This window comes from Podarcis vaucheri (genome assembly GCF_965113315.1).
Source record: "Podarcis vaucheri genome assembly, chromosome: 8".
Lineage (NCBI taxonomy): Eukaryota > Metazoa > Chordata > Lepidosauria > Squamata > Lacertidae > Podarcis > Podarcis vaucheri.
In genome coordinates this window covers 73,978,640-74,002,891 of record NC_138766.1, presented here as the reverse complement: position 1 = coordinate 74,002,891, position 24,252 = coordinate 73,978,640, and the positions used below count along the sequence as shown (strand labels likewise).

General features: G+C 44.4%; 1 protein-coding gene across 1 annotated transcript in view; it reads left to right on the top strand.

Annotated features, from left to right (window-relative positions):
* Nucleotides 1–7,091: 7,091 nt before the first annotated feature.
* The window catches only part of ANGPT1 (angiopoietin 1), a 164,230-nt gene continuing 147,069 nt past the window's right edge, over nt 7,092–24,252 (top strand). The window contains exons 1-2 of the mRNA XM_082235731.1: nt 7,092–7,176; nt 23,077–23,321. Coding sequence (XP_082091857.1) covers nt 7,113–7,176; nt 23,077–23,321 — 309 coding nt within the window. The 5' untranslated portion in view covers nt 7,092–7,112. The remainder of the gene's footprint in view (nt 7,177–23,076; nt 23,322–24,252) is intronic.

The following is a 24,252-nucleotide window of genomic DNA, read 5'->3' as shown; positions in this document are numbered from 1 at the left end:
ACCCTGATGTTGGGAAAGATTGAGGGCACAAGGAGAAGGGGACGACAGAGGATGAGATGGTTGGATGGTGTTCTTGAAGCTACCAGCATGAGTCTGACCAAACTGCGGGAGGCAGTGGAAGACAGGAATGCCTGGCGTGCTCTGGTCCATGGGGTCACGAAGAGTCGGACACGATTAAACGACTAAACAACAACAACAAATCAAGGATTATCCCAGGGACGCGGGTGGCGCTGTGGGTTAAACCACAGAGCCTAGGACTTGCCGATCAGAAGGTCGACGGTTCAAATCCCCATGATGGGGTGAGCTCCCATTGCTCAGTCCCTGCTCCTGCCAACCTAGCAGTTCGAAAGCAGGTCAAAGTGCAAGTAGATAAATAGGTACCGCTCCAGCGGGAAGGTAAATGGCGTTTCCGTGCGCTGCTCTGGTTTGCCAGAAGCAGCTTAGTCATGCTGGCCACATGACCCGGAAGCTGTACGCCGGCTCCCTCGGCCAATAAAGCGATATGAGCGCCGCAACCCCAGAGTCGGCCACAACTGGACCTAATGGTCAGGGGTCCCTTTACCTTTACTATCAAGGATTATATATATATATATGACCTTCCACTTCAGATTTTGTCCACATCAATGAGTCTGTTGGTTTTGGTTCACAAAACTTTCTCATTTTTCAAGTTTCCAAGTGTGTGTGTGTGTGTGTGTGTGTGTGTGTGTGTGTGTGTATTCTTCAATAAAATGTGTGTGCATTTTCACATACATTTCCCGTTATGTACTGTATTGCAATTTTTGTACAGACTCTAATATACACATTTTACCCCTTATAGAATGCATTGTTGCACATTATTTTCCCTTACATTAACATTTTTTTTGTATGCACCTTTCATATCTCTCTCTCTCTCTTTGTGTGTGTGTGTATAAGCGCCATATTTTTGGATTAGAGACATGCATCACAACATTCAGAAAAGTGTGAATTTCAAAGGATGGCAGAGTTTCAGACCACACATTCGTTTGGGAAATATGACCTCGATAGGTTACCTTCAAAAATGAATCTGAAAGAATTCCTCCACCCTGATTCCTAAGAGGGGCATGTAGACACTACAAAACGCATGCCTGCTCTGTACTCTTCTCCTAGGGATACTCCATGCATCTCCCAGTTGTCGCTGGTCATGTGAGTGCTGAGAATTGGTTAGGAATCTCAACTCCCCCACTTCAAAACTACAGTTCTCAGAGTCTCCTGGGGAGAAAATGAAATTATTAAACCACAAGTCTGTGGGATAGATATGCCTTAAGATTCAGTTGTGACCCTGTCCTGCTGAGCTCGGGGAGCAAAATGCCACACCACATATTTCAGCAGGGATACTGCAGCCTTTTCTGACCCTGTATTATTTTAACTTTGAAAAACAAAACAGCGCTGTTTCTCCTTTGTCTCTCTGTTATGTAAACCATGTGATGATGCCTCCCAACAGCATTTGTTCAGATCCCCCACTTACTGCTACGGGGTGGGAGTTCTTTTCAAAAGTGACACATGAAAGCATTGACTTGGGGGGGGCAACAGCTTTGCTGCTGTTGAAAGGCAGGCAGTATATATCAATATTTCCAATAAATATGTAATAGTATCAGATAAGTTTCCCTGCAGCTGCTGGTAGTCAGCCTTAGGCTAATAGCACAGGAGGAAGTGGTGTGCATTGATTTATTTTGAAAATGTAGCCAAAAGAGCCATTCTAAAGAATATAGAAGGGGGTCTTAAATGACACTTTGATTAAATTTAGTTACAAAATTGCAGAGCGATCCCAACACTCTGATCAGAGTTTCTGAATAGGGTTAAACTGTGGTGCCCAGAATTGGGCACAGTGCTCCAAGTGGGGTCTGATCAAGGCAGAATAGAGTGGCACTATTACTTAAATAATGTATACCTCACCTTTACATTCCCTGGGTAGCTAACAGAGTCATAGGAAACACACCATCCTCTGAAAAACACCCACACACTTATTCTTAGGTCCCTTAACCATGAACTGTTGGATGAATGAGAACAATGATGTTCTTTGCATTTGATATTGTTGGCAGTTTGGGTGCAACTCAAATAGAGTAGAGAGCCAGTGTGGTGTAGTGGTTAAGAGCGGTGGACTCGTAATCTGGTGAACCGGGTTCGCTTCCCCGCTCCTCCACATGCAGCTGCTGGGTGACCTTGGGCCAGTCACACTTCTCTCTGAACTCTCTCAGCCTCACTCACCTCACAGAGTGTTTGTTGTGGGGGAGGAAGGGAAAGGAGATTGTTAGCCGCTTTGAGACTCCTTAAGGGGAGTGAAAGGCGGGATATCAAGTCCAAACTCTTCTTCTTCTTCTAGGGCGCGATTCCCATACTATCCCTGTAACTTTGTCTGCTGACTTCTCTCTATTTCTTTGATGCTTTGATGATAAATCTTAGGTTGCGTCCAGTGCAGGGGCTGCTCATCAGTGCCCGAGGAGGGTGTGTGGGACACATGCCAGGTGGGGGCAGAGCGTGCTTGCCCAGCCTTCTCTGTCGGGCGGGCATGGGGGGCAGGTCACAGGGGGTGCTACTGGTGAGAACAGAGGGTGACGAGCACTCGCTCCCTGCCTGGTGCTTGGTGGGGGCAGAGAGTGCTCTCCGCTCTCATCAAACCCCCCCCCCCCACCGCTGGAGCCAGGCAGGGTGTGGGGATCTCTGCAGGTGCTGGGGACACCTGGTTTATGCCCCCCAAGATTCTGTACCCGGGACCTTGGCTCCTCTGTTCCCCCTGCTATTCCACTGTTCAAATGAACAACTTGATGTTAGAAGTCCTGCTCCATGATTGCAGTCATAGGATTGTTGTCTATCACATGACGGTACATGTTTTGACTCCACAGAGTGGGAAGTTATGGAAACAGGATGTTTGTGTTACTGTGTTCCATGAACTGGGACTATTGTCCTTTGTTCTTTTTCTCTTTGCCTGTCTGATGCTAGAGAGAGAGGGAGGGAACATGCCAGTCGGGCATGTGTCTCTGCCAGGGTCCTACTCGAGTGTAGGCTGAACTCCTGACACTTCCTGCTCCTCCTCACATTCTTTCTCTGGACCTCAAGGCAAGAGGTCATCTTGGATCTATCCTCTGAGAACAAAAGGCAGAGATTAGTTTAGGGCAACATGACCAGTTCCACTGCACTGGGCATTGAGCCTAGAGAGCACTCTAAAGGTAAAGGTAAAGGGAAAGGGAAAGGGACCCCTGACCATTAGGTCCAGTTGTGGCCGACTCTGGGGTTGTGGCGTTCATCTTGCTTTATTGGCCGAGGGAGCTTGCGTACAGCTTCCGGGTCATGTGGCCAGCATGACTGAGCCGCTTCTGGCGAACCAGAGCAGTGCATGGAAATGCCATTTACCTTCCCGCTGGAGCGGTACCTATTTATCTACTTGTACTTTGACTTGCACTATTTATCTGCTTTTCAAACTGCTAGGTTGGCAGGAGCAGGGACCAAGCAACAGGAGCTCACCCTGTCGCAGGGATTTGAACCACCAACCTTCTGATCAGCAAGTCCTAGGCTCTGTGGTTTAACCCACAGCACCACCCGCGTCCCTAGAGAGCACTCTAGGACATGACAAATATAATGTGGCATACTGAGCAGAACAGAAGGTGAGAGGCAGATTTTGGCCTCGCATAGGACACTGCTGATATCTGAAAGACCAAAGTCTGCTCCTGCAAAGGGGCAAACATGGCTTCTTTGCTTTTCCAACTAGATAGTTGACTAGAACTATAGAACTCTTCCCAATCAACAATACAATAAACATGGATAAACGTCAGCTTTCCCATTTTATACCAAGTCTCACTGTAACTACCTTTCAGCTGAAGGTCTGCTCCAAGCAAGGATTTGTTTAACGGACATTAACTTTTGCTGCTGCTTGTAGGGTCTATAGGCTAACACTCATTTACTTCCTGCAGAAGATTTTTATTTTGTCTGTTGAATATTGGAGTAAGAAAAAGATTGTCAGCTTGTCTGCCACCCCTCCTGCCAAATCCTAACTGCTTAGTGTTTTGGTTTTATTTTCCAGGAAGCTGTAACAAAAATGCCTATAATTGGCTATCCTGTAGCATGCTGCGAACTGAATCCAAAAATATTTTTAAATGGTTATTTGAGATTGCATATGTAGGAAGTTTCACCCCTGGAGTTTCATTTCAAAATGTATGAATTAGAAGCAAAAATTAAAGTGAATTGTGGTGTTTGTGTGTGATCCAGTCACCTGCCATTGTAGGAGGGTGCCACAGACAGACTCTGTGTAATGATTTTAAAGTGTGATGTCAACTCCCAAGGGCATGTAAACATTTCTTCTGATAAATCTGGCTCACAAACAGGGCAATATCTAATTGAGTTATTGGAATGTTTATTGATACAACTATCAGGTGAGTTCGCTCTAATTGGCAGGTCCCAGAAAGCGTAACCTTCACATTCCTAAACATGATGTCTATAATAATATGCTGACAGCAGCACTGCCATTTTAATTTTTTGATTCCTTGCTAGGCTTAAAGACAGAACACATACAGCTAAATCACTTAGTAAAACAAGTCATTTGTACAATTTCTAGGCATTATCCAACCCAAACTAAGAAATTAAGTCTGATAAATTCCAATTGGAAGGACTTAAGTGCACACTCAGCTATTTGTCCCACAACCAATATAAATGTTTATTTATAAATGTTTTATAATGGCTTTACTATCGTTGAGATATCTGCATTCAATACGAAATTTTCCATTTTTCAAGATCAGGGGATTAGAAAGTCTCTCAGGTGAGGTGGTTGGTGACAACGGACTAGTCCTAGTGACATGCCAGGAGAATATATGGCTATTCTCCCAGGCTATTATTTGCGTATGGCTGCATGTTTAAACTAAATTCTCTAGTGCAGTATGTATGCTAAATTTAAAATATATTATATTTATAATTTTATATGTATTGGGTTTTTTTAAAAAAAAAGTTTAATGTTTGTTATTTTTGTGTACTTTTTGTGATTTCTGAACTGGCAAACTGTGGTTTGAACAATCATTAATAGTTTGCAATTTACTTGCAGTTTACTTATTCAGACACCACAGTAAACTATGGTCTGAAGAATTGATTACAAAAAAAAGCAAAGGAGGAAGAAAGTTTGTTCACTATGTATTTGAACATTTCTTAAGCACCACTCGAAGTCCACTCTGAGATGAATAGAAACTCTCATAACCAAATTTTGCATGATGGTTCTTGAGATTCAAGGGCAGGTTTTTCCTCTGTGTTTGGATACAAATGGACCTCATTCTGAATCAAATGGTATAATAATAGTATAATAATTTATTATTTATACCCCGCCCATCTGGCTGAGTTTCCCCAGCCACTCTGGGCAGCTTCCAATCGAGTGTTAAAAACAATACAGCATTAAATATTAAAAGCTTCCCTAAACAGGAATGCCTTCAGATGTCTTTTAAAGATAAGATAGCTACTTATTTCCTTCACATCTGAAGTGAAGGGGGTTCCACAGGGCGGGCACCACTACCAAGAAGGCCCCCTGTCTGGTTCCCTGTAACCTCACTTCTCGCAATGAGGGAACCACCAGAAGGCCCTCGGCGCTGGATCTCAGTGTCCAGGCTGAATGATGGGGGTGGAGACGCTCCTTCAGGTATACAGGACCGAGGTAGTTTAGGGCTTTAAAGGTCAGCACCAACATTTTGAATTGAGCTCGGAAACGTACTGAGAGCCAATGCAGATCTCTCAGGACGGGTGTTATGTGGTCCCAGCAGCCACTCCCAGTCACCAGTCTAGCTGCTGCATTCTGGATTAATTGCAGTTTCCGGGTCACCTTCAAAGGTAGCCCCACGTAGAGCGCGTTGCAGTAGTCCAAGCGGGAGATAACTAGAGCATGCACCACTCTGGCAAGACAGTCCGCGGGCAGGTAGGGTCTTAGCCTGCGTACCAGGTGGAGCTGGTAGACAGCTGCCCTGGACACAGAATTAACCTGTGCCTCCATGGACAGATGTGAATCCAAAATGACTCCCAGGCTGCGCACCTGTTCCTTCAGGGGCACAGTTACCCCATTCAGGACCAAGAAGTCCCCCACACCTGCCCGCCCCCTGTCCCCCAAAAACAGTACTTCTGTCTTGTCAGGATTCAACCTCAGACTGAAACTGGCAAAACTGCACTGATACTAATCACTGATTTCAAAACGGCACACACTGTTGTTTTTCTTCTTCTTCAAATTCCAATACAACCCCTGGTCCAAGGCTGTTAGTTTCATAATGGGAATTATTGGCCAGCATCCATGGAAGGAACATGTGTATGTAGAAGAGAACCATGCATGCTGCTGGAGCATATTTTCACAGTTTGTTGCTAAAGAGATAAGCTACTGTTTTAAAAGCGCAGGAATTATTGTGGCAAAAATAGGATGTCAAGCTTCAGCTGTCTTACAGAGTTCTCTCCTAGATGCAATTTCTCTGCTTTCAGTCTTGGACATGGTAAACAATGGGCCAGATCTATTTTAAAATGTTATTGGCAAACCCTTGTGTATGTCATACTTAACTGAGGGCCAGGACTGGACCGACTACCAAAGCACTCAGTAGGGGCATCAATATAGTTAGGGAACCAATGAAGCACAGCACAGTTTAAGTGATTATTTCTTGCACGGATACAAAGTATGCTGGGTAGTATCATTAGGACTGCAGGCATACATGCCAGTTTCAGAGTTAACAGCCTCCTCAGCAATGTGGCAAGGACTTTGAATTGCACAAGACATCCACTTGGGGGAGCAGGATGTCTCAGCCTAGCCACATGCATGATTGAAAAGTTGCTTAAAGATCAGCAATTAGCAACTAGAGTCGATCTTCTTGCAAAACCGTAGATAGTGCTTTTGATTAATGAATCTCAGCAGGCTTGATACTGGTCAAGGTTAAACAAGCAAATGCCTCTGAAGAGATTAGCCAAAGCTTGAGTATTTTCTCAGTGAGCTGCAGATAGTCCCGTTCACATAATTAAGAATGATACTGTAATCAATTACATAATATTTCATATAGTACTGACAGGTCAAGCCATGTGTTATGTTATGCCACCTTTTTTTTTTTTTTTAGGTGTGCATATCTCCATTTAGGTGCACCAGTATTAAAAGAAAATAAATGGCTGCCAGTTCATTTCCAAGCCTAAGCGAAACTGCTGTCATTAATTCAGTTAGGTTTTCAGGTATGTCTTTCATCATTTGAACCTGCCCAGATGCCTTCTGCCTATCCTCTCTTTCAGATCCTCTCACCATCAGGAGGTCATTATGAGTTCTTCCTGTGTGAGGGGAACTCCATGTTTGCAGCACTGAGTTAAATGAGTTTATATGCTAGGTATCCATGAAGCCAAAGGCAAAAATCCTTTTCTTGCTGTTCTTTTTCAAAAGCAACTTACAGTGGTACCTCAAGTTACAGACGCTTCAGTTTACATACTCCACCAACGCAGAAATAGTACCTCAGGTTAAGAACTTTGCTTCAGGATGAGAACAGAAATTGTGCTCCGGCAGCGCAGCGCAGCGGCAGCGGGAGGTCCCATTAGCTAAAGTGGTGCTTCAGGTTAAGAACAGTTTCAGGTTAAGAACGGACCTCCAGAACAAATTAAGTTCTTAACCTGAGGTACCACTGTATTAGAAAGTACAGCAAATGTCCTCAAAGCACACTGCCTTTTAAAATGTAATATTGAGTATATCCTTTGTTTTGTTGTTTAGTCGTTTAGTCGTGTCCGACTCTTCGTGACCTCATGGACCAGAGCACGCCAGGCACTCCTGTCTTCCAGTGTCTCCCGCAGTTTGGTCAGACTCATGTTAGTACCTTTGAGAACACTGTCCAACCATCTCTTCCTCTGTCGCCCCCTTTAAATCCTATTGCAATTGTATCATGAATGCATGAAGTGGTTCTATGAAAAAAGCATTGTGACAGGCATGATGGGAACTCTATCACAATCAAGATGAACAAAATTCCAGATACAGTGGTATCTCGGGTTAAGTACTTAATTTGTTTCGGAGGTCTGTTCTTAACCTGAAACTGTTCTTAATCTGAAGCACCACTTTAGCTAATGGGGCCTCCTGCTGCTGCGCCGCCAGAGCACGATTTCTGTTCTCATCCTGAAGCAAAGTTCTTAACCCGAGGTAATATTTCTGGGTTAGCAGAGTCTGTAACCTGAAGCGCATGTAACCTGAAGCGTATGTAACCTGAGGTACCACTGTAATTGAAATGTATATTATTAAGCAGAAGCAATTGCAATAGATTACTTAAAAAAAAACTTCAACCAACCACCAGTTAGAGAAACACATTATTTCTTTATAACTGCCCCATTGTTATCGGGTACTTACTGTACATTTGATCTTTGAAGTATTGTAAAGTCAAAACATATGGTTAAATGGTTTGGGAATCACATTACTGGAATTTAATATTATTTAGTCCAAGTGAAGCCAAAATACTAAACTATATTAAAGCTAATGTACCTTAGCTCAATTGGTTTATTGATTAGGCTTTGAGTTGAGTTTATATATAAAATATTTAAATACTTATAGACTGCATTTTTAAAAAATACAACAAGGAGAGAGAGAGAGAGAGAGAGAGAGAGAGAGAGAGAGAGAGAGAGAAAGAAAGAAAGAAAGAAAGAAAGAAAGAAAGAAAGAAAGAAAGAGTTAATTGGAAAACTGAGTTACTCAATTGCTGTTCATTGAATGGCTTATCAACCCTGGAGAAATCTCCTCTCTGTACATTCAGATCTCTCGGAAAAAGTCACAGCTATTACTACTGTTACAGTAAAGAAAATCATAACAATATGCCATGAATAATTTTTTTTTGAAACATGCTGGTCTGTGGTCTGTGTGGGTTAGTGTGGAAATGTGTGTCCCAGATTAATGTTCTCAACTGATTTTTAAGAAAGCACATGGACTAGGGTGTTATGACAACTGAAAACCTGCACCTACACAGTGTAACTCTGTGCATGTCTACTCAGAAGAAAGTTCCCAGGAGTTTGGAAGTTCTAGATAGGTATATATCAGTCTGCAGCCTCCGACACGGAACAAGAGAACCCACTGCTTGAGATTCAGCGAGGAACTGCAACGCAGGAGAAAGAGGAAAAGAACAGGGGTTTCAAAACGGAAAGCAATTCAACAAAGCTAATGAATTCCAACTACTAATATTACAGAGGGAACCAATGAGGGTGTGAATAAACTATGCAGGTGCTGTGCTGAAAGATCACACGTGCGCCATGGTTCCTGTTGTCAGGGTTACCATTTCCTCTGTCTGAAAATGTTCAAAGCAGCTGCCTTTATTACCAAGTTATCATGCAAAAAGGAAAAAGAAAGGGGACATTGGAAAACATCTCAAGGAAACAAAACTCAGTGTGGTGTTTCCCTTTCCAGTGTATAAATTGCATTCAAATTGCCTGCCGATTATAAGCAGAAGCCAGGAATGTAAATATATTGCTTGTGTCGTGCACAGGGCAGCCTAATAATAAACAAGGGAGGATGCACATTAAGTAGTGGCAACTAAAGGGAGGCACAATCCAAGGGAAGCAGAAAGGATGAAGAGCAAGAAGGAGGTCCAGCTATGGTTGCATAAAAAACATCAAGGATAAATTATGGTGGATGCATATCCTAAGATGAAAATGGGGTCTGAGAGAGAGCGCCATCCCTTGCTTATGTATTCGGAAAGAAGCTTCTTCCTCTTTGGTGATCGCTCGTAGCCATGTAAGATTGTCTTCCAATAAGAATTAATAATAATAATAATAATTTATTATTTGTACCCCACCCATCTGGTTGGGTTTCCCCAGCCACTCTGGGCGACTTCCAACAAAGATTAAAAATACATTAAAATGTCACACATTAAAAACTTCCCTTCAGATATCTTCTAAATGTCAGATAGTTGTTTATCTCTTTGACATCTGATGGGAGGGCATTCCACAGGGCGGGCACCACTACCGAGAAGGCCCTCTGCCTGGTTCCCTGTAGCTTTGCTTCTCCCAGTGAGGGAACCGCCAGAAGGCCCTCAGCGTGGGACCTCAGTGTCCGGACAGAACGATGGGGGTAGAGACGCTCCTTCAGGTATACTGGGCTGAGGCAGAGTGACTGTGGAGGCCAATTCTGGATCCACACATCTTTTACACCGTAATATTAACTTTGAACTTCCTCCTTGGTAAGAGTGCAAAGATTTTAAAGCCTTTGGCAGGATCACATTCCTTGAAAATAAATTTTACGGTAGTAACATCAAGGCTGCAATCCTGTACCCCAAGAATGAGGAACCTGTGGCTCTCCAGATGTTGCAGATCTACCTCTCCTATCATACCTGGGCCAGGCTGTCTGTCTGGCACTGATGGGAGTTGTCCTCAGCAATACCCAGAAGGCCGCAGATTCCCCCATCTCTGCTGTACCCACTTAACTGCAAGCAAAACTCTTTGAATTCAATGAGGCTTCTTCTGGACAGAGTGTATCTATTTAACAACTCGATGTACTGCTTAACATTGTACCAGACCCAGCAACTCAAATGTAACCCTGTAAGGGAGATGCAAATAAAAGAACAAGAAGGAGGTAACAAACATAGGTGCAGTCAGGTGGTCTGTAGTGGTCCTTCAAAAATTCTTGACAGCAAAGACTTTAGCTCCTCCCCTTCACTCTTATTTATGTGCTCTCTCCCATACTCAAGGACCTTTAAAAAAATCTTCTGTAAAGTGACAATTCTGGAAACATTGGGCCCAGCGATTAATAGTTGCTGCTGAAAAGTAGCAGCTAACAGCTCTGACAAGCATTTTTACTGTTCTGCTGCTCTTCAGTAGTATGAAAACACAACAGCTTCCTGATGAGTTTATAGTAATCCCAATGAAGAGTTGCAGACACCAGTTTAAAACATGCAGTAACCGTGGCAATAGGTCACTAGGGTGCTATATTGTTAAAAGCGAAATACCATTAAGAAAAAGAAAGCTGGCTTGCTGGCTGGGCGGGTGGGTACTATGCAGATGATAGGCCGTTTTGCACCACAAAATGAATCTGTGCTCTGTTTACACTAGGAAATGAAACTCATTGGCTACTGGAAAGCTACTGACCCAGGGCATAAATCACATGTGCTCTTGGTGACATAAATTCAAAGAATGGAGGCTCATATTTGGGGCAGAACTACGATGAAACTAATGAACCTTAAGCTTCAGGGCCCCTATTCCCAGAGGGGCCCCAGAAGGGAATTTATTCATGCATGTGTATAACATTTCCCAAATTTTCATCTCCTCCATTAATCACTCTCTTCAGTGGTGTTTTATGTCTTTGTTGTGCTGTATAGCACAGTGATATCTTATGAGAGGGAGGTATATAAATACTTTTATAAAGTCTCTCTCTCTCTCTCTCTCTCTCTCTCTCTCTCTCTCACACACACACACACACACACACACACACACTATAGTTAAAGTTAAAGGGACCCCTGACCATTAGGTCCGGTCGTAGACGACTCTGGGGTTACGGCGCTCATCTCGCTTTATTGGCCAAGGGAGCCGGCGTACAGCTTCTGGGTCATGTGGCCAGCATGACTAAGCCGCTTCTGGCGAATCAGAGCAGCGCATGGAAACGCCATTTACCTTCCCGCCGGAGCGGCACCTATTTATCTACTTGCACTTGGACATGCTTTCAAACTGCTAGGTTGGCAGGAGCAGGGACTGAGCAACAGGAGCTCACCCTGTCGCGGGGATTCGAACCGCCGACCTTCTGATCGGCAAGTCCTAGGCTCTGTGGTTTAACCCACAGCACCACCCTTAACTCACAGCGCCACCCATAAAGGTATACAGGTATAGAATTGCATTTTTCTCCCTTTTTAATTTTTTTTAAAATAATATTTAAATTCAATTTCTTCCAAAATGTTTTTTACATGGAGGCAAAAGCTCCGTCTCGTTTGTGGCAAATCTAATTTGTGGCTAAAAGCCCCATGATGAATTTATTTAAGTGCAGCAATGCTACTTTGTTCCACTATCCATTCCTATTAGCAGCACCCTATTTTTAGTATAGCAAATAAGTGATAATCTCGGTTTCTATTTTCCCTTCTGATTGCAAGCATGTGGATAGTTATCCTCCCTCCTCCCCCCCCCCCAATACATTTTCTCAATTAAAATTATCTTTCCTTTCTAGTTGCCGTTTGTTCCATGGAGAAAAACATACAGCACCATGTAGGTATTTGCATGTTTTGTCCTATTGGGCAAAATCGGAATGCAAAAGGGAAAGAATTAACTCTCTCCTGAAGAACCACAGTTTGGAATCAAATAGGCTTCCCACAGCTGTTCTAACCTTTTAAATAGATGCAGTAGATCCTTTTTACAGGTCTCATATTTTGCAGGTAAAAAGAGAAGAGTGGGAATGAGCTGTGTGATGCAGGGATGCTAGTGAGTTCTATCTATATGCCTTCCAACAAAATATCGCAACTCAAGTAATCTTGGATTATGCATGTGGTCAGTTTGCTGATGAAATATGTTAATGATTTCATGTCTCTTGTTCAAAGTTAAAGGAAGTTCCTCTTCCAAAGAACTCTAGGGAAAGTGTTCCCTTGGAATAAGGCTGAATCGATGCATATGTGGAAAAAACACTGTGAACATTTTTTTTATAAAAATTTTTTTAAAAAATATATGTGGTATTTGCCATTAACTTACCAGGTTATCTAGTGTCACATTTGTATAATGCACTTATATTTTCAGCTGCAGAGCTGAGTCCCAAGTGTGCACCAATTTCCTATTCTGGTCTGGCAATACCTCAGTCATTTGGGAGTACACCATATTTTCCCTTTCAAACAAAGGATGAACAAATCTATTTTCAGTTTGTTCTTGTGATGGTGTCTTGAACCACATGTGCACTAGATTCCAGGTCTCTATCTGATGTGGAACTATCAACTAATCTTGTACCCCACCAGTAAGTAAGAGTCAAACATTAAAAAATTCCTGATACAGGGCTGCCTTCAGATGAACTATTGTATACAGTGGTACCTCAGGTTAAGTACTTACCTTATTTTTCACTCTATAAGATGCACCAGACCACAAGACGCACCTAGTTTTTGGAGGAGGAAAATAAGAAAAAAAAATATTCTGAATCTCAGAAGCCAGAACAGCAAGAGGGATCACTGCGCAGTGAAAGCAGCAATCCCTCTTGCTGTTCTGGCTTCTGGGATAGCTGTGCAGCCTGCATTCGCTCCATAAGACGCACACACATTTCCCCTTACTTTTTAGGAGGGAAAAAGTGAGTCTTATAGAGCAAAAAATACGGTAATTCGTTCCGGAGGTCCGTACTTAACCTGAAACTGTTCTTAACCTGAAGACCACTTTAGCTAATGGGGCCTCCTGCTGCTGCCGCGCCGCCGGAGCCCAATTTCTGTTCTCATCCTGAAGCAAAGTTCTTAACCTGAGGTACTATTTCTGGGTTAGTGGAGTCTGTAACCTGAAGCGTATGTAACCCGAGGTACCACTGTAGTTCTTTATCTGTTTGACCTCTGATGGGAGGGTGTTCCACTGGGTGGGTGCCACTACTGAGAAGGCCCTTTGCTTGGTTCCCTGTAACCTCACTTCTCGCAGTGAGGGAACCACCAGAAGGCCCTCAGAGGAGGTCCTCAGTGTCCGGGCAGAACAATGGGAGTGGAGGCACTCTTTCAGGTATACTGGGCCGAGGCTGTTTAGGGATTTTAAGGTCAGCACCAACACTTTGAATTGTGCTTGGAAACGTACTGGGAGCCAGTGAAGATCCTTTAGGACCGGTGTTATATGGTCCTGGCAGCCACTCCCAGTCATCTGACTAGCTGCTGCATTCTGGTTATAGACAGATATGTATGACTCTACTTCCTATATATAAATGGCTCCTTCTGAGCACAGTGTTCAGGGTCCTGCTTCTTCGTTTATAACCATGCATATACTCAGAGCATCACAGCGTGAAACTGAAGGCTGGGTATAAAAATAAATATAAAGTTCTGGCAAGCCAAGCACTGTATAAAAATGTAAGTGATCTTTCATTAATAAGCTGCCTTGCTTAAATAAGAAATAGCTGCAATTCTTGAATCTGAACTTTGTCTCCCTCTTTGTCTCTTTCTCACTGTGTCTGCACGCTTGTTTACTTACCTTCTAATCCTTCGTAGACGTCTCCTGCTTTGATGGGTGCTGTCTTCAGGGTCCAAAATAATTAGTGTTGAGCCAAGAATAGAAGAAAAAGGTATGCTTGGGGTCCATGGCAGTGCCCTATGGCAGGATTTGACGCCTTCCCTTCTAAAGACCCAAGGAGTTCCAGAGAAACAGCCTGGGGAGATGCCATCATGTGGAGAAAGTGGATAGAGTAAAGTCCTCACCCCCCCAACACAGAATTCATGTATATCCCGAATGTTGGAAGGTTCAAGAACTTATAAAGGAAAGTACCGTACTTCTACACATAGGTAAAGGTAAAGGTACCCCTGACCATTAGGTCCAGTCATGGCCGACTCTGGGGTGGTGGCGCTCATCTCGCTTTATTGGCTGACAGAGGCTGGCATACAGCTTCTGGGTCCAGCGGCGTAGCATGAGTTGTCAGCACCCGGGGCAGCGCCCCCCCAACCCCTAACCTGCGAGTTGCCACTGGCGCTGCCGCCGAAACGACGACGCTTGCCCGGAGGAGGAGGGGGGCAGAGAGGCGAGGAAAATGCAATGGCCCAGCAGCTGCAGCGGCGGAGGCGGGGCTGTGAGGAGGGGCTGCCTGGCGCATCCTCCGCGGCGAGCGCTGAGAGCCGCTGCCTGCCGGGCGCCTTCAGCCTGGACGCGTGCACAGCTCATCGGTTCCGCGAGACATGCGGCTCCACTACAGCCTGCGCCCGAGGCTCTTCGGCGACTCCGGAGCGCCCCCCCCAAATGTTGCGCCCGGTGCGGCCTGCACCCCTTGCACCCCCCACGCTACGCCACTGTCTGGGTCATGTGGCCAGCATGACTAAGCCGCTTCTGGTGAACCACAGCAGTGCATGGAAATGCCGTTTACCTTCCTGCCGAAGCGGTACCTATTTATCTACTTGCACTTTTACATGCTTCCGGACTGCTAGATTGGCAGAAGCTGGGACCAAGCAACGGGAGCACACCCCATCAAGGGGATTCAAACCGCTGACCTTCTGATCAGCAAGTCCTAGGCTCTGTGGTTTAGACCACAGCGCCACCTGCGTCCCCTTCTACACATAGTGTATAATTAAACTATGGAACTCACTGCTGCAGGAAGCAACAATGGCCAGCAGATTCCATGGCTTTAAAAGAGGATTGGGCAAATTGATGGGAGGACAGGGGGCTATTGATGGCTGCTAGCCATGACGGCTGTGCCCTGCATCCACAGTTGGTGGCGATAATGCTTCTGAATACAGTGGTACCTCGGGTTGCATACACTTCAGGTTACATACGCTTCAGGTTACAGACTCCGCTAACCCAGAAATAGTGCTTCAGGTTAAGAACTTTGCTTCAGGATGAGAACAGAAATCGTGCTCTGGCGGTGCGGCAGCAGCAGGAGGCCCCATTAGCTAAAGTGGTTAAGAACAGTTTCAGGTTAAGAACAGACCAACGGAACGAATTAAGTACTTAACCCGAGGTACCACTGTACCAGTTTTCAGAAACCACAGGAGGGGAGAGGGCTCTTGGTTTCAGGTCCTACTTGCCAATTTCCCATACACATCTAGGTGGCCACTGTGAGAACAATCTACTGTGTTTGCCATTCAGCTATCAGCCATTGTCCTCTCCGTCCTGCAACCGCTACTGAAAAACCCATCTTGCCCTGAGGAGAACGGAGGAGAAACGGCTACAGATAGTTGCGTATTCTGTTTTGCTTGTAACATTTTGATTGGTGCATCTTGTTATGTTCTTGTGTAAACTGCCACAGAAAGACCTCAAGGGCACCATTTCTCACGCCAGGGCCATGTTAGCAACATCTGAACTATGCATTGTGGTTTGCTTGGGTGCTTTGCAATCTGTTTTCAATCCCAGGCAGGTGCCAGAAGATGGAGGTATACCAAGCCCCTCACAGGCCACCTCAAGGTGTGTATATGTTGGTTTCTTTCTAAGCCTGTATGTGGTAATTCCTCCGACACCCAACAGAATTTTACTAGAGTATAGACAAGGCCTCTTCTGTTCCCTGTCTGAAAATTTCTTTAACAACGATAGCAAAAACCCCACTAACAAACAGGATGGGAAATGAAACTGAATTAAAGCAGCTGCCTTAGTCAGTTGTGTAATTAGGGAACCTGCCCAAATAACCTGCAACTGATATTCCTCACGATATAATCACATATGATAGGAATGTTCAATGAGCCCAATTTGACTGAAAAATAGCTTTCATCTTTCCTTCACCTTCTTTCCCAAGCATGAAAAAGAGCCCTACCTTACCTTGAGGAAATATCTCTAATTTCCATTATACCCATCATGAGTGGGAAAATTAATTTCTGCCATCTGATAAGCTTCTTCTGAGGGAAATGTAGTCACTTCAGCTCTGGTGGTGCCCTTCTTCAAAGTAAGTTTTATTCCACCCCTTTTGAGGCAGGTCTAAGGAGTGGGAGACTGGCATGGAGGGCTTGGAGATTGCAGGGATAGGCTGCAGCCCCCATTACATGGTGGGCCCGGCTTTCGACGGGGCTTGATCCCGACTCAAAACAAGGCTGGGATTTTGAGAGGGGAGACTCTGCATTTTGAGACTCCCCTTCCTGCAACATCAGCACCTTCATTACTCCAAAGTAGGCATCGTCACACACCAGGTTGTGCCAACTCATGTGGGCCAAGCCCTTTTCTCTCCCCAACCCCAGTATTTTTGGAAGGGAACCAGCCCCTCCCACATGTCCCGAAAAATCAGGGGGCGGAGGAGGCTGAGTGCAGAACCGAATGTGGCATGGTTTCAGTGGCTGGTTCCTAGCTGCAGGGGGAAAGGTTGAAGTAGCCCCCCACCTGTGGCTGCGGCAGGAGGAAAGGCCATCTGCCATTAAAGCCACGCTACCAATGTGTTCGGCTCCACCCGCAATTCCGCCCAACATCAGGACATTGAGCACGTGTGAGGCCGTGCAACATTGTGTCAACTCCCTCAATCGCCCTCGCAAGCTGGCGCATCTTGCACACACCATACATTTAACCCCCTGGCCCCCAAAATCGTGTGTGTGTGTGTGTGTGTGTGTTAAATGATGTGTATGCAGGTTGCGTGCCTGTCATGCAAGTCTATATGTCTATATGACCTACTTTACACTGGACAGACCTCAATTGGGAGGGCCCTCAGAGGTCAGGGCTCTCTATTTGAAGATGCCCTCTGTCAGGCTTCAGGGAATTGACTTTCTCCCCATGTGGCAGTAGATAAGCAGAGCAAAGGAAAAGGAGTCTTCTTAGCAGTTCGAAACTTTAATAACCCAGAGAGAACAAAGAACACATCTCCTAGAAATGGCGGTGCTTCAAGATAAGGTTCACACCCTCTTACATCCCAATTAATCTACTACGTCTTGTAATCTGAGTTTGTACCCTCTGTGCTTTCTAGTCTGTGGTTTTCTGAGCTCTCTGTGACTTTGGAGAAGGGTGTGTGTGAATGCTGTCCAGAGACTGTGAATCTGTTAACCCTCTCTCTTCCAGTGTTTCTTTTCCTAGCTGTTCTCCACCCAGTATTTCCCAGCTTTTGTCTTCTGAACTATGTCCCTCTGCAAACCACTGTTCCAAATCTATACTGTCTTCCTGCTCCTAGGAAGATTCAGGAACCAGATCTGGGGTAGGGGTAGGGGAAGGCTCCCACCATTCCTCATCTGTGCAGCCCTCTTCAGCACGGTCCTTGACACCCTCCGTTTGAAGGATTGTCAGCCCAAGGTCAGTTTAAAGACAACAAGAACAAAAATAATGGGAAACAGGGCCCCTGAAGCTGCCCATCAACAGTTAATACCTGGACAACCTCCTGGCCAATCTTGCGCTTTTCTGTTTGAATGTCCATCTGCACCTACCCATTCCCAGATATCGATTGGTGTTGCAGGACAACAGCTTCCATCAACCCTGAGAGTTGGCCATGCCATGTACCATTGCCACAATGTAGGGGCAGCCAGTCCGGCAAAGCCCTGATGTTAGACTTCAGTTCTCACCAGCCCCAGTCAGCATGGCCAGCTGTTAGAGATGATGGAAGTTGTTGTCCTGCAACATTGGGAGGGCATCACGTTAGCTACCCATGCCTTAATGGAATAGTTTGGGTGACATAGATTGGTCCCTGCACCTTTAAGAGTGTTCCTAGTGTGCGGTGGAGATAGTTGAATGTCTCCCTTGCTGCACGTTGTTCTTCATTGGCTTGGGCTCCTACAGTTATGATTTATATGGTCTCTGAGGCAAGTTATCCTGAGACCTACAGTGTTTGCTGTATATATATAGGCTTCATACGGATCTGAGTGTCTTCCTTATAATTTATTTACTCACGAAGCGGATGGGAAGGTATTTCAGCAATGCACGACAAGTACAGACCCCACCGTAACCTCAGTTTAGCCCCAAAATCTCCTGCAGCTCTTGGCGCAAGGAAGTCAAAGCTGCTCCTTTCTTAATCTCTGATTAGAAGTTCCTTTTCCCGTTGTGGGTAGGTGTGCCTTCCAGAAAATGTGGTGTGTTCAACCGACATTTCAGGGGCCCCGCCACCCAAGATGGTTTAGTAGATCATGAGGCAATTCATCACATACTTGCTAGAGTCTTGAGAGACAAAGGAAGTACTTCTTTCACATATCTATATATTTTAATGGATGGCTACAAATTAGACAAATCCAAGGGGGATATGTTGATTGTTCCCTCTATTTCTGATTGTCAGGCTGTGAGGATCATTTGTTTCATAGCCCAAATTGCACAACCAATGCACCAGAGGGAAATATTAGTAGGCTTGTGGGGAACCCCAAGGTTTGCAGAAGTACAAAAAACTTTATGGGGTGGGGAGAAGCCCATGGGAAAGTCTCACCACTGAAGACTTAGCAGTCTCCGTTGTCGTATAATGATGGACGAATGTGGCTGCATACATGCCATATATTTAAAGCACAAGATGTCCCCCTCCAAAACCCCTAGGAATTGCAGTTAGCTAAGGCCTCTGGGAGTTGTAGCTCTGTGAGGGGTGAAAACTAGAGTTCCCATGATTCTTTGGAGAAGTCTTGCGTGTACACAGCCTGTGTGAGTGGCTGGAGGAGAAACTGAGTGAAGGGGCTAGAATTCTGAACAGCAGTCCTTCACAGTGCAACATTTTATTACAGGTTTTACCTGTCAGTAGCCATGATGGCTAAGGGTTTAGAAGAAGGGGGGTTTCCTTCTGAATTTTCACTGCTAAGGCCTAAACAACAGGGAATGTCTGTCACCTTTATATCCTGTTCGAACTTTCTGAAGGCATATAACTGTGTTTGAAACTTACTGAGGAACTCAAAAGACCTTTGATCTGAGCTTTATGGTCATCTTCTTATGTCCACGCAGTTCCTTCCGTTACCATGATTCTGTGCTTCTTTAGTCAAGGGCTTCCCACTTTGACAGTTGTTAATGCCGGCTATTAATTGAACTGTGTGAAGGTTGTGTCAGAAGCACATTAGGTTGTAAATCATGTGTCTGGTAGAAAAGAGTTTATGATTTCTATTTTTGCCATGAACAGGAAATTGGGTTGGAAGGGATTCAGGTATTTTGTGTGACGTGAACGTAACTTAACTTTATCTAGCAGCCTCAAAAGCAGGCAGGCAGGCAAGCAGGCAGGCAAGCAAGCAAGCAAACAAACAAAAACTCTACACCAAACCCAAACAAACAAACTCTGCAAACAGTTTGTCACCCTTTTCAATGCCAAATATATCAATTCATGCACACTTGTACTGATGCCGGTGTGCACAGATAGACAAGATATAGATTATGAGATAGACAAGTGGATATAAAAGCATCTTAAATGCTGGGGCTGCAGACACACCATATATTTAAAGCACTTGGCTTCCCTCAAAGAATTCTGGGAATTGTAGTTTATTAAGGCTGCTGGGAATTGTAGGTCTGTAAACTGCAGTTTCTGTAACTGGACTTTACCTACCACACATCTACAATTCCCAGCAGCCTTAACAAACTACAATTCCCATAATTCTTTGAGGGAAGCCATGTCCTTTAAATGTGTTTTAAACCACGGAGCCTAGGACTTGCCAATCAGAAGGTTGGCGGTTCGAATCCCCGCAATGGGGTGAGCTCCCACTGTTTGGTCCCAGCTCCTGCCCACCTAGCAGTTCGAAAGCACTTCAAAGTCCAAGTAGATAAATAGGTACCGCTCTGGCGGGAAGGTAAACGGCTTTTCCGTGCACTGCTCTGGTTTGCCAGAAGCGGCTTAGTCATGCTGGCCACATGACCTGGAAGCTGTACGCCAGCTCCCTCGGCCAATAAAGCAAGGTGAGCGCCACAACCCCAGAGTCGTCTGCGACTGGACCTAACGGCCAGGGGTCCCTTTACCTTTTATGCTGTGTACGCAGCTTTAGGGGCCGTTCCTTCTCAAGTTTTATTGTGGGTGTGTTCTGCAGTGTCCTTGACACAGTAACTGGGCATTGGCAGTGAATTTGTTCTGCTTTGATTTCTTCTGCAATGCTACCCCAAATGGTTGTACCACAGCCCCTCCAGACAGTGATAAAGTGAGACAAAAATGAACTTGGAACATTTCATTTCAAGGATGGAAGAGTTCAATTTACCAAGGCCTGGGCGCAAAAACCTCTGGGTGGCAGTGGGAGATCATTCCAGAGTTCAGGTCCCACTACGGAGAAGGCCATTCTATGTGTTCCCTCCTTCATCCTCCAGTTGCAGTGATGATCAAGAGAAGAGTGTGCCTTGTCAGGATTGAGTTGGGTGGTAATGAAGGAGCTTCTCCTACAGATACTTGGATCATTGAGTTGTTTAGGGCTCCATAAAATCATTACTATCTGAGGAAATGTCTAGTTCACACCCACCCACCCATTCTCATACATATACCATATTGTTATGTCTGGCTATAAATACAAATCAGGGAGCCAGGGATGTAAGGAGGTTGAAGAAACCGAATGATAAGGGGTTAAAAGACACCAATTAATCCTTCAGAACAGACGAGGACTTTTTTTCAGTCTGGCTCAAACAGTCTGCTAACTAAAGTAGCAAATGAACAAAAACAACAACAAAAAGATTTTATCTATGAAGAAAAGCTGTAATTCTGATCTGATGCTTTCAAAACACATTGGGGTGCGAAAACAATCAGAAAAATCTTTATGAAGTTAATTGGTTCTAATTATAAATTGCAGCTATGTTGGTCAATTAGATTTGACAAACTGCCCCATGATATTCTTGCAAGGAAGCTGGTAAAATGTGGGCAGAGTGGGGTACAGTAACTGTTAGGTGGATTTGTATACGATGAACAACAGCGGGCCCAGGACAAAAACCTTTGACACCCCACTTGTTGCTTTTCCCCAGGATGATGATGGTCTGGAGACAGCCAAAAGACCATGTCAGAGATTGTTTTTTCTGCTTGACAAATAGGCACTGGGCTGAAATCTGAACATATTGTACAATATCTGAATTTGCCGTCGGCAACAAGACCCATTGAACATAATGATGCACTTCCAGTTATAAAGCCACAAGAATCTTGGAATTTTACTAAGAATGACACTGAAAGGAGGTCTTTTGGTGGTGGGTCAGCACCTTAAAGGAAGACCACCTAGTAGCCCCATGCAAGTGAATTATAGGCATGGAATAATATACAAAGTGAATACCTAGTGGGATATCCTATGGATATAAAACACTATTATAAAATGCATCTGTGGTGATAATTCAATGCAGCGCAACAGATCCAGGTTCCAAGTAGGGTTTTCTTGAGTCATTTGTCCTCAAGCAGCTTCCCCAGTTTTAAAAGTCATGTGCTGAGCTGCAAAGGGGACTGCAGGAGGAAAATTGCCATCGCAGAAGTTTAATGTGTACACAGTATTAGTTGCAAATGTGCAGTGCGGCTCAATGGATCAGTGCCAAGTTGTTTGAAATCTTAGCCAGAGGGGGGGGGAGAGAAACCAGAATCACTGCTTCCCTCTTCCACATTTATATGCAAACACACTTTTCAATCTTGTATTGACATGCAAAGAAATAATCTGGTGAGTTACATTTCCCAAACTGTTTGCTTTTGCTTTAATCATATCTCTGATGCAGAAATGATTCTGTGTTTTGATGAAAGAAATGAAATTGCTCCAGGGATGGTCTCTGTTCTGTTATCATGCCTGCTTTCTACCCCAATCGTTTGACAAGAATTGCAACCCACTCTCCGATTTAGCATTCCCTGAGAGAGTCGCTCGGTCACATACCCATTATACAAGAGCAGATATTTTCCATGTGCGGCGGTCTGTGTGTTAATGTTTACTGGAGGGGGGGATTACAGCAAGCCTGGACCCTGCAAGTCCATTTAAATAGTTCAGTTTGAACATGGGAAGTCTATTAAGGTGGACTGTTCGACTCGTTAAACTTTGTCAAAAGGCTCTTAGCCGTTTTCTGTGCAGAGGGAGCTGAGCAGGCGTGCATGTTTGAGGTCATGCTTCGAGCCAGAGTGTAAGACGATCCTCCTTTGCCGAACCCATCAGGCATCCCTTCGCACAGGGACACACTCACTCACACACATTCCACTCAAGTCATCTTGTGAAAGGCTGCCGGCTTCCAACTTGGCTTGAATGTACAACCTTAATAAAACACGCCGAGGTCTCCGAGAAAATAGCAGTTCAGCCGCAGCGAGGGTAGGAGAAAGAGGCTGGGGCTATGCCTGGGCAGCTGACTCAAAGAGGCTGCACGCTGAAGTGTAACAGAGAGGAAACGATAAATCCCGGCTACTATGCAATAAATTGCTCAAACTCCGGCTAAGGAAGCAATCAGCTCTGGTGCACTTAGTCACTGTTGTTGTTGTTTTTAAAGTCACCATTTATTATCTGAATCTTCTTCACTTTTCTTTACCTTCTCTGATCCCCCAAAGGGATTTCAAAAGACAAGGTAAAGCATTTTTTTTTTAGAAAAAAAGAAAAGAAAAGGAAGGAAGGAAAGGGGTTGGGTCAAAATTGTCTCTAAGAGCAGGAAAGGAAAGGGACAGTAACATGACCATATTCCTTCAGCTTGCTTTCCTTGCTACACTTCTGACTCACCTAGGCTGCAGCAATCCACGTCGGGGTCCAGAGTCCAGTGCCAGAAGATATAACCGGATTCAGCATGGACAGTGCACCTACACGTTCATCCTTCCAGAACAGGATGGGAACTGTCGTGAAAGCACCACCGACCAATACAACGCTAATGCTCTCCAAAGGGATGCCCCCCACATGGAGCAGGATTTCTCTTCCCAGAAACTGCAGCGCTTGGAGCATGTGATGGAAAACTACACTCAGTGGCTGCAAAAGGTAAGCACTCCATTTTTTTCGATTCCTCGCACACCTTGCTCAAGTTGTACATGCTATTCTGTCTGAGATGTTATATTGGCTGGGCGAACATTGCGTACGTGCTGATAAAACGGTGACAGCATCCTCTCTGTTGTGGAATAAAGCAAATCAAGCTTGGTGCATGTTTCTTGAAGATTCCCTCCACTCCTAAAACAAAACAAAAAAAGTTTGATCTCTTTAGTTTCTGAACATAAAAGCTGAGGCTTATAATAATCCGTTAGGAACTTCTGAAGAAATACATTTTATATCATGTGCTGGTAGCTTATGATCAGCTAACCTGTTGACAAGCTAAAACAGGCTCTTAAAAAATAAACTGCATGCAATATTTTAAGCATGATCTTGGTGCTCATGGAAATAAGTATTGTCAGTTGGTTAGATAAGAGATTAAGCATTATGGATCTATAAAGAGAACTGTAAAGGTTTTTTTTCTTTTTTAACCCTCATAAAAATAAAACAGCTTGCATCTGATATCAAGTTGAAATTTATTCCAGTAATAAATTTCAACACTGCAGGGGATAACTGATGAATGGTTTAAGGGTAATTACGGTAATCGTTCAGTACATTGTGCCGCATCAATAAACCACTGGACTCCTTCCATTTTTATTTTTATTTTGGTTCAGCTAAGAAAAAGTTGATACAAGTTAGGAATGTTATAAATGTGCTTAGTCAGAAGAATAATGCTGGAAGTTTTAGATGAGACGGCATGCACCTTAGTAGAACTGTGGCTAGGTAAAGGGTTTGCTGTTTTTGTTTACACTGGATTGTCATCTGAAAAGCAGCTTTGAATCACACATCCCAATACATCACCTAACTAGTGATTTGAAATTTTTTTGGCCATTCTCTGTACCTGAATATTCTGAGGCTGCCTTTCTACATTCTATGTACAATCCAT